Source organism: Orbicella faveolata, unplaced genomic scaffold (assembly GCF_042242905.1).
Source record: "Orbicella faveolata isolate gen_17 unplaced genomic scaffold, um_ofav_v1 contig_12, whole genome shotgun sequence".
NCBI classification, from domain to species: domain Eukaryota; kingdom Metazoa; phylum Cnidaria; class Anthozoa; order Scleractinia; family Merulinidae; genus Orbicella; species Orbicella faveolata.
Genome location: NW_028301539.1, coordinates 17,055,001 through 17,066,387, shown reverse-complemented (window position 1 = coordinate 17,066,387; position 11,387 = coordinate 17,055,001). Strand labels below are relative to the sequence as shown.

Sequence of the window (11,387 nt, the reverse complement as noted above, 5' to 3'; positions counted from 1 at the left end):
GTTTCTTTTATTTATTCGAAAGCAATCCCAAACGATACTTTGACAGGTAAAAACATTGAAACACGTAAGTAAAATCAAATTTTATAATTTTCGCCCTTAACTGAGGAAGACCAGCTAGGAAGCTTTCCCTGCATCTTCTGTTTCCAAACCGGAAACGGATGAAATTGGATCGTACGTAAGGTTTCACAAAAATTTCACATGATGTCCATGCCAGGAAATGCAGTACTACTGACGTCATGGAAAACCGGAAGTGACTTTACACTAAAGGATTTTCGAGGTCACGCATTTAAAAAAAAGTTACAGTACTCTCGGAACTTCAGCTTTATCCTCTGTCCAGACCGATTGTGGAGAAGACAAAAAAGAAATTGAGGTTTTTTTAAAAAGAGGTGTAATCAATCAGGCTGCGACTGTTTTCAACTAAAAAAAAATATTTACCTTTACATGTAAAAATGGAACCAATGAAACTTGATCGTTGGCTAAGAGTGGGATATTTAACGTTTGTTTTTCTGCAATAGATTAAAAACAGTTAAAAAATCTATAGGCTCATTTCGTCAAAATCAAACAGCTGGTTACGAAGTTAATGGTTAATCAACTTTATATTTATTTCTAGTGTGTGAAGTAACTTAATACGTGCCTCCCGTTGCGTTACGTACTTTGCGCATGCTGTTATGTTGGATTGACTGAGCGGGTGCGCCAATCTACAGTTCGTCGCAGTTTGGTTGGTAAATCTGAGAAATTTGAACGTGCTTTTTAGCATATTATTTGAATACGAAGTGGACTGCTGCAGAAAAGCGTAGTTGCTGGATCTCTTGAAAAATATTGTAAACTTGTAAACTGGAGCTGATATCGACTAAATATTCCATGAGCGTGGCGTGAACTTGCCGTGGCAGCAGCTGATCGTGCTCCGAGATAAAGGCAAGTTGCTCGAAAATCGGTTTTTATTAATGAAAACAGTACATTTAAACATCAGTTATGTAGATGAAGTGTGTCTGGATTTATCGAGGAAAATATAATTTAGCAATAGCACGTGTATTTTGGTATTTTTTTCGGCCCTAAGGACTGTGACCTTCACTTTATTCATGTGAACAATTAACATCACTGAATTTATTTGTTAGTGTTTTCAATGTGAAAACGGATATCTACAGCAGCTCTTGTAAAGCTCTTGGGGTTTCTTCGCGAAGAGAAAGCTAATGGAGCTCAACAGCGTCCAGTATATAATTTAACTGAATTTTACTTGAACGATAGAGAGAACAAATACTTATTCAACAAATGGAGGTTTAACAATTGTCAATATTAACCCATTTGTTTGCGCAAGACATTGTGCAGTTCACGGGTCGGTATCTTTATGCTGCGGATTTTATATCAAAATGTCAGCCACAACTGATAAAACAAAGAAAGAAAAGAATGCCAGTGTTTTTAATCGCCCATTGCTTCTTAATATGTCCCGGTGTAAGCAACAGGGGGCGAATTGTGTGAGGTTTGCAACACACTGAATTGAAATGTTCGAAGTGATTTCATAAATTGTTGGCGGTATTTTTGGACTACATGTAATGTGTGGAGTATATGAATGGGCGGATTAAATTCATTGTAAATTTTAAGGGATCTGACGGATGTACGATTAAAAATCCCGGAAAAAGAAGCTTGTGTAGTGAAACTGAATGAAGTCACAATCCTTAGCCCTTCCCTAATATATTCATTTCGCTCTTATGTTTATCTTTTCTCCAGCGGTGTTGTTTCGGATGAAGGACAGCCACTTCGTGCAATGATCGAAACTGCTCTGAGAAGTCCACTTTAACGATCTTAGCGACGGCTGAAGCGAGAGCAGGCGAGGGCGGTGTAATTCTGCAGTGAAATGTCATCACGAAGCGACTGCTGTTGTTGGAGTGAAAAGTATCATTTTCCGCCATCCCTCTATGGCTGAGAGGAAAGGCAGTCGGCCTATTAATCTTCGTATATTCGCCGGTCAACTGTTGGCCGCTGTGCAGTCCACTGTGGTTTCAGTAGCAGAGAGCGCCACCACTCGCCAAGTTCTGAAATTAACGCTTGGGAATCTCGAAATTAAAGACAAACCGGACAATTTTGAATTGGTTGAGGTTTGTTACCGAGACAGTGTTCTGGATCACGAGAGCGAGAGAGTTCTAAGCGTCTCAGATCGTCCCGTCCAAGTTCAACAGAGCTGGAAGAGCTTGCCACCGAGGGCTAGAAGCTCTTACCGGCTTTTTATCAGAGAAAAAAGCTTCACGAACGACGATACGAAACCAGAACTACTCAGACTTCACTGGATGGATTGCCACGAAAGTGTAAGAAAGAGGCAAGAGTTAGACTTCGACCTTGAATCTAAACTTCCGGATGACGACCTATGTCGATTACCAACGTTATCAGAGCAAACTTTGCTCGAGCATTTGGAGGGAAGATTTTCCCAGGGACGGATTTATACCTACGTGGGAGAAATTCTCATAGCTGTGAACCCTTTTCGATTTTTTCCTATGTACAACCCAAAGTTTATCAACGCTTACAACAACCGGAACTTGGGGTCGCTTCCTCCTCATATTTTCGCTATTGCCGATGTGGCGTTCCATCGCATGTTGCGAGAGAAGAAAAGTCAATGTGTAGTTATTAGCGGTGAAAGTGGATCTGGAAAAACAGAAAGCACAAAACTCTTAGTCCATCACTTGACGGCTTTGGGTTTAAAAACGCAAGCTTCGTCCGTAGAAAAAACTATTCTCGGTGTTGGGCCGGTTCTTGAGGTATGTACTGTTTACATCTTAATTCCCGGCAGCTTTACTCAGTTTTGTTTTGAGGTTGTAGATCTTTGATAACTCAATAACCTTTCATGTTATGTTAGCTCGATTATTGGCTGCAAATTAACGGTGCAAATGAGCCTCTAATTAATTACGTCAGGGGTTGTTTGTGTGCTCCAACTAATATTGCTACTTTAGAATTGTTCTATTTAATGTCTTCATTTGTGTCACTGGTTCTCAGTGTAACAAAATTTTCCTAATTTACATGCAACGTTTTGTTGCAAAAAGAAGAATCATTCAAAAGTTCTTTGGTTAAGAAATTTGTTAAGAAGCAAATTAACAGGATTACTTCTGGTGTTGTGTGTATTTTAGGTCATGAGAATCCATGGGGAATTTGTTTTGCAGTCTATAACTTACTGATTGGGATACCAGTTGTCATATGTAAAATAACAACAACAACAACAAACAACATGCACTTATCCTTAAAGGCTGGTTTTCACTAGTGACAGAATCAGAGTCAGAGTCCTAGTTGGAGTCGTAAGAGCACTAGTGAAAATCAAAAATCGGAGTCTTAAGTGGAGTCATAAGCTCAACGGAATTGGAGTCAGAAGAATCAGAGCATTTCCATTTCTTCCGATTCCGTTTACGACTCCATCGCTTACAATCTAGTGAAAATTAGATTGTCAGAACCAGAAGCAGAAGCAGAAGAACTAACCAATCACAAGCTCCAGAATGGAGTATTGTGATTGGTTTATTCTTACGCTCCAGCTTCTGACTCTGATGATCTAGTGTTCATTAGATCATAAGCGATGGATCAAAGTTTTATGCAAGGTCGGTGTTCTGTTTCCGGTTTAATTTTCACTAGATTGTATCACTCTGTGCCTCTGATTATAACTCTGGCTACAACTCCGCTAGGGAAGACCAGCCTTAAGCTGAATTATGTGATCAGGCACATTCAATTTTGGCATCTAAAAAGATGTGGGTCTCCAAGTGAAAAATATATGGTTATCATGGCACTTAAAACTAACAGTGACAGTAGTTCATTCACACAATTTATCAAGCTGAAAGGCAATTTTTAAACAACTCCTAAAGAGGACAGAAGTTTCACCACTGATGAAGCACCGTTGATAAAATACTAAGTGTGGCATATACATTACCCTAAGTATATGTAACTGATAAAGAGCTTATAACCAGTCTATGAGGACCAATTTAGATGATGTCATTTGTTTTTGCAATTGTACATGTTGCGTGCAACATGATTCTAAGCTAGGGCAAGGCTATGATAGAAATATTTTTCAGTTGTACCAGCATTAATAACAGTTTGTTTTCTATAGGCTTTTGGAAATGCTAGCACTGCATATAACAACAATTCAAGCAGGTTTGGGAAATTTACACAAATCCACTTCAGGCAGGATGGTGCTGTATGTGGGTATGTGACTGTGCACTGTTAATTAAATAACTGGCCCCAGTTGTTCGAAGATTGGATAACGCTATCCACCACTATCCGCTACCCACTATCCACTGGATAGCAATTGTTGCTATCCAGTGGATAAGTGTTAACAAAACAAACCACGCTATCTGCTGGATAGTGATTTATCCAGTGGATAGCATTATCGACCTTTTGAACAACCTGGGCCTGGCTTACAAGTTGCTACATTGCATTGTGGAACCCCACTAATTCAGTCACTTACTAGCTACAGTCACTACAGTGTAACTGGCAACTGGGTTCATTAAATAAGAAAATGGCTGACTGAGCTTTTGTTTTCAGGCCAGAAAAAATGGCCCTAATATATAACAAGGTGGCAGTATGATGGGGTGACTGTAAGGTGGGGTTCCACTGCAGACATTAACATGTTGCATGGGAATCTAATACATTATGTTGTGTATACCATTCATAAATTAGCTTTTATTAGTTTTGGTATGGCTCTAATATAATGTGCTTTCCAATTTGTTGTTTCATTCCCAGTGTGTTGATACAAATGTTATAACAAATTTTGTAAATCGGAATTGCCATCACTTAATTTGGAGTGCAAGCTCAAGGTTTCTAGCAGCTGATAGTTAGTGAGGGGCAAAGCCCCGAGTCAGCTACCAAAATGGACAGAAACTGAGAGCAAGCAGTCGCACTAATAATATCTTACTTAAAGGTAGCATACATGTAGCTCGGTGAGTGATTAATTACTACAGTAAGACTCATTTATTGACAGTATTTCTTACTATTTGTCCACAATACAAGGGCTTAAGCATAACTTACTTGCCTACTTTTACTATTTTGGGAAATAGCTTAAATCTGATTGGGTATGCAAGGCCATTGAATGGATGATAGACAGCTTGCTTTCGTTTTCTATTGACTATAATTAGTACATGTAGTTGGCTTGGGATTTAGCCCTGGCCCCCCTCCAATTATTAGCTGATTGAGATAGAAATCTCAGGCTTGCAATTTAAAACCAGACAAAGGGAATGGTGTGGTCGTCTTGGACGGAACAGATTACGACCAAGGTATCCTTAAAATCATCAATGACACTTCCAAATTCTGGCCCATCAAGGAAGATCCAACTTTACTGAGAGAAGGTAGACTGCAGTGACTTCTCCGAAAGTTGAAGAAAGATGGTCACCTTGCCAACCAAGTGTACGAAAACATCTATCCCAAAGGCTCTCAACCAGCAAGAATTTATGGCCACCCCAAAATGCACAAGGATTTTGAACCTAACTCAACTCCGCCATTTCGCCCCATCGTGTCTTCTATTGGAACCTACAATTATAACCTGGCCAAATATCTATGCAGTCTTTTGGCGCCACACATCCCAACTGAACACTGTGCTACAGACACTTTTACTTTTGTACAGGACATTCAATCTTAATCTATGTTTGGTAAATTTATGGTTTCCTTCGATGTGGAAAGTCTCTTTACTAACATACCTCTTGAGGAATGTATTGACCTGGCGGTCAATTACATTTCCGAGGGCAATCCTGACCTTAAGTTAAGTAAACCTGAACTTAGAAGCCTTTTCACTGTAGCCACCGCCCAGACCCATTTCTTATTTAACGGTTCTTTCTATGACCAAATTGATGGTGTGGCCATGGGGTCTCCCCTTGCTCCCGTATTAGCCAATCTTTTTATGGAGCATCATGAAAAACTATGGTTGGAAAATTTTCAATGCTCTAAAATTTTATTTTATCGTAGGTATGTTGACGACACTTTTTGTTTATTTCACTCGGAGCACGATGCTGTTATATTTTTTGACTACATTAACTCTAGGCACCCCAACATAAGGTTTACTATGGAAAAAGAACTTAATCACAAATTACCCTTTCTAGATGTTCTTGTTGATAATAGTGACACTAATTCCTTCCTAACTAGGGTTTACCGTGAGAAAACCTTTACTGGGTTATTAACTAATTATTTTAGCTTCACCTCGTACTCATACAAAGTAGGTCTCATTAGGACTCTTGTTGACAGGGCCTACAAGATCAACAACACTTGGTTGGGGTTACACGAGGATATACCCAAGCTTACTGAAATTCTCAAAAAGAACCTTTTCCCTGCCCATTTAATTGAAAAAGTGGTTAACCGTTACATCACTGGGACCCATAGCAATCATTGTCCCCGGGGCTACCCCCTTACCACCTCGCCCACGTTTTACTTTAAGCTGCCATACATAGGCCATTTTTCTGTCATCACTCAGAAGAAGATTCGACACTTTATCAAGCGCTATTGTAATGATTTAGACATCAAATTAGTTTTTTCTTCCTTTAAGATAGGTAACCTTTTTGGTGTGAAAGACCCTATCCCTGGCGGGCTTCGTTCACGTGTGGTTTATAAGTTTACATGTGCGGGCTGTAATGCCTGTTATGTTGGTGAAACCTCCCGACATTTTTCCACACGCGTACGTGAGCACTTAGCCGTTGATAGGGCCTCTCACATCTTCAAACATCTTCAGAATTCTGAACGTTGTCACTTATTGTGTTCAATAGACTGCTTTCATATTTTAGATCACGCCACTACCAGCTTTCAATTCAAGATAAAGGAGGCTATCCATATTCAAAAAGAACTACCTTGCCTCAATCAGCAATTACACCATGTAAATCTAAAATTATCCTTTTAATTTACACCTTTTCACGTTCTGTTGTTACTATTTGTCTTAATTAGCATTTTTGCCTACTTATTATTCAACTTGCTTTGTAATCATTCATTCAACTGAAGATGACAGAAGTTCTGTCGAAACATGTCTTTCAAACTTAAAAAATTGGTTGTTTTCCCTAAAATCTATTAATACATGTTTGTACTTGCCTTGCTAATGAGGTTGTAATTTTGCGAAAAAGTCTGTCACTGGGCATGGGTTGCCTTCGGATTGTTAAGTTACATGTGAGTCTGTTTTTCTTTGATCAGAGCTGCGCTTAGGAAATATTTGTTGGAAAAGTCAAGAATTGTTTCCCAAGCTCCGGAAGAAAGGTAGAGATATTTTTAGTTATTTCATAGTTTGTAACTCACTAAATATTAATATATAATAAATTACAGGGCTGGACACTACCGGTAGCCAACTAGCCACAGACTAGTAGAAATTTAGTAGGTTTTCGATTTCCACTAGCCACTTTGGCTAGTCAACAAAATGAAATTGGCTGAACTAGTTTCTGTCTTTTTCAAGGAAGACAAACACAAAATTTACACTTTTCTCGGAAATAAGGTCAGAATTTCATTGTGGACATACATATATCATGGCACCAGCCATGTGGTGTTCATCATGTATGCAAATTTAACTTTGTTTACTTTTCCCTGGGTGGTTTGTAAACGGGGAACTGAACATGTTAATTTTGTTGAAAGAAATATTTGACAAACAAGACAGCATTTTCTGAAAGCACACATCAATGCTCTTTTTTGTTACGAAATTTTTTTCATGCGCAAAGTAGTGCAGAACTGTAAAGGGATAACATTTCATTTAGCGTAACAATACATGGGTGATTTGTCGTTGCATACATACTTACAAACCTACCACTACAGAAATACAGTAATTAGATGAGAAAGATTTATTTCCTTTGACACTTAAATCAGCCATTTTTAGCTGTCGAATTTTGCCAAAGACAGTTTACAGTACTGTTCAGATAGTTGCTTTGCTTTTGGAACATTTCTACAGTGCCTGTCTGTGAAGAAGTCTCGACAGTTTTTACAGTGATGTCTTGGGGGTCTTGATGTTTTTCCACGGAAGTCTCAAAAAAAACACAGAGTCCTGAAAGTCTTTTCAAGAACTGGAACTTTTTTGAAACTAGTTTAAGTACAGTATAATTACCAGCAGTATGTATTAAAGAGAGTCGCTTACATTGTGCTTTGAAGTCTTGCTAGTAATTCTGCTGTTATTGGACCTACTTGAAATTTTCACAACACGTTAATTTTGCGAATTTCGTGATTTAAGAGAAATTGCAAATTTCAAGTGACACGAATAAGTAAGTGTCGGGAACATAACACATTATGTTACTGTTGATATATAGTACTGCCATTGCGCTTTTGTTTCTTTTGACGTTATTGTACCTTTGATGAAGTCAGTTTACTAAATTGAAGAGACATGTTTAGGTAACATTACCAAGGAAATAAATTTGGTGGAACTCAAAAGCGCAAAGTTAGTGTGATTCAAAATACAAAATTTTTGCAAAATTGCTGAATTTAAGAGTCGCGAAATATGCGTACCCCCAAATTGCGAAATAAATGTGCGCGAAAATTTCATGTAATAAGGTAGCCAACAACAACGTTTGGCTAGTAAAAAAAGGTTTTGGCTAGTAACATCTGAGTTATCACTAGCCACTAGGCTAGTACGTTGAAAAGTTAGTGTCGAACCCTGAATTAATTAATTTTTAGTGCTGTTTAATGCTCTCTAATTGAAGAGTAAACTCTAATATTGTCAAGCTTTGTGTTTTTGAAAATGATAGAATTAAAATTTTATATCTTAAATATTGGTGGAATTGATAAACAAGTAAGATTAGTGCTGTCATTAATCATCTTTGCTGCCTTTTTTTGTAGGAATTATCATGTGTTTTACTATTTACTTGCTGGAACAAGTCCTGAGGAAAAAGAGGAGCTCCACCTCACAAAACCAGAGGAGTATTGTTACCTTAATCAGGTAAGCACTAACCAGCGGGCCTGGAAAGAAATTTGTGTCAGATTAGCATGCACCAAGTGGATTCTGCAGTCATGCTGGTTGACTCTGTTGGCCAAGTAAAGATTTTTTAGCGGTAAAACTTGGGAAAATTCAAATTCAGAAATACCCTAAGAGATCAAATTTAGATTGTCATAGGTTTTTTAATAAATACTACTGACAAAATTACTTGATTCTGATTGGTTAAGTGGAGTGCAGTTCAAGTCAGAAAAAAAATTATAATGAAGATTTCTGAAGTTAGCATGAAGACACTAAAAGACTACAGAGAGTCATCTGAGGTGTTTCAAAGGTGTTTGAAGTTTACTGAAAGCCTTCTCACTTCTACTTCAGTCATTTAATTCTGAACACTTCTGGAGATTGCCTGAACCCTTCTGAAGATTTATGAATATCACCTGACCATTATCAGACATCTCTCATGATCACCCTAATCCTATAAAGATTTCGAAAGAATCCTGAAGGTCAACCATAGATTGCCAATTAAGATTTACCAAGTGACATTACTAGAAGTTTCCAAATATTTTTGGACAATTTTGAAGATATTAGGAAGGCTGAGGGCTGATTTACACGGTACGATTTTGTCGCATCCGACAAGCTTACAACAGTTTCATGTACATCAAACCTACAACTTGCTTATGACTGTCGTGTATGTCAAAAAAATGTCGTAGGATTTTAAAACATGTTTTAAAACGCTGCGACAATCATAGTTGAAATCTACAGAAAATGACATATTTTGTGACAAATTTTTCGTGAGTAGGGGACGAAGGTGAAGTTTTCTTGCTTTAAACTGGCTGCTGAAGTTGTTTTTGACTGATTCACATGAAGTTGTTTCTCCAAAAGTACTGAACGGATTAAAGTGAAAAACAGCTCGTTAGAAAGTTTTTTCGAAGCGCAGGACAGCTAAAATATCTGTTTACTGTTTGTTAGCACTTTTGCTCTGAAAATCCTGGTGCAAACTTTTGCACATTTAATTTTGTAAGTGAAAATGTTGTGTGCATGTAAATGGTCCTAAGTCATGTCTTAGGCCTGTCGCAAGCTTGTCGCATGCGACAAAGTCGTACCATGTAAATCCGCCCTAGGGGACTACAGCCTACCTAAATGAGAAATTAAGGTATAGCCAAAGTTTTACATGTATTAACAAGTAATCGCACGATTATCCTCATGCAAATTGGAATAAACAAGCATTTTGGTCTTGTGCAATTTTGTTAGCGTTTGAAAAATTTGCTTGTGCTGATTTATTCCAAATTGCATTCAAAATCATTTGATTACTAATAATGACATTATTATTCATGCTAGTGAGAAACATTTTTGTGCTACTGAAAATGACTGTCGGGTTAGTACATCCCAAACAACATTTTTTTACACCCTGCCAACTTGTACTGTAAATTGAACTATTTGTAAATCTGTAATTCATTTCAGTCTACCCCTGCTGCACAGCAGGGTGATAGTGAGCCATATACAAATGTAGCATGACATCCTGCACTGCTTCAGAGCACAACTTGCAATTGTTTAATTTGCACACTTGTCAGAACCATTGGTGTTATTGTAATAAAATAACACATTTACATTGAAGAAAGCACTGCTCACGACTTAATTGTTGTGCATATATGTAAGATTTCTTGGCTTTACATATAGATATGATTTTTATATTTTATAGTGTTTGTAAAGTGCATTAGATCATATATTGTAATGAATTTTGCACTATATAAGTAATAAAATTATTATTATTATTATTATTATTATTATTGTGACAAAAATGATCAATGATTAATTAAAGGTCAGATTAATGTATGTTACAGTCCCTCGTGTGTGATTGATCAATCAGTGACTGTGCACGCTAATTTTTGTCTTAATTAATACCTACAAGTAGATTATGAGGTCGATATTCCTATTGTGTGATAGTTGACAAGGGCACTGCCTGAGTCAACAATCACACATAGAAATGGACAGCTCATAATCTAATGAATTGTTTTTATTAGTAAAAATCTACTAGTCGTTCAAAACTTTATCCAAATCCTCTTCACAGACGCTTTGAAAATGCTAAGTGTCCACCTTTTTGTTAACAACAGCACACTGCTAGGGCACTCACTATCTACAACAGATTATATAATAATCCAAGTAATTCTCGCATTTTGATTGGTTCTCGCCTATGATCTATTAGAGGACAGATGCACGATTGACGTCATCATTTCAAAGTTTTTCCCTCTGTGTTTTGAAATGGCAGAAAGTTTTGAGAATTTAGATAATGTTTTACATGACTGGGCAAAAGATAAAGTACAAAAAAGTCTTGTCGAGGCATTGAACAGGAACGAGAAGCATAGTCTAGCAGGAAGGAGAAAGATAAAACCGTTTCTTTTTTAGAAAATGACTCAGAACAAATACTCGAGCAGTCTCAGTCGGCAGTCGAGCGAGACTAAACCAAACACAAAGTTAGTCTTGGTAAGCTGAGAACCATTGCTTTATCTCGAATTTAACAAACCCAATAAACAAAATGTTTATGAGATTA

At 37.6% G+C, this 11,387-nt stretch overlaps 1 protein-coding gene across 1 annotated transcript in view; it reads left to right on the top strand.

Moving 5' to 3' along the window:
• Positions 1-669: 669 nt before the first annotated feature.
• LOC110062899 (unconventional myosin-IXb-like) overlaps positions 670-11,387 on the top strand; it is a 55,611-nt gene continuing 44,893 nt past the window's right edge. Inside the window, exons 1-5 of the mRNA XM_089282576.1 lie at positions 670-915; positions 1,726-2,747; positions 4,076-4,170; positions 7,129-7,191; positions 8,749-8,848. Of these exons, the coding sequence (XP_089138702.1) occupies positions 1,914-2,747; positions 4,076-4,170; positions 7,129-7,191; positions 8,749-8,848 (1,092 nt within the window). The 5' untranslated portion in view covers positions 670-915; positions 1,726-1,913. The remainder of the gene's footprint in view (positions 916-1,725; positions 2,748-4,075; positions 4,171-7,128; positions 7,192-8,748; positions 8,849-11,387) is intronic.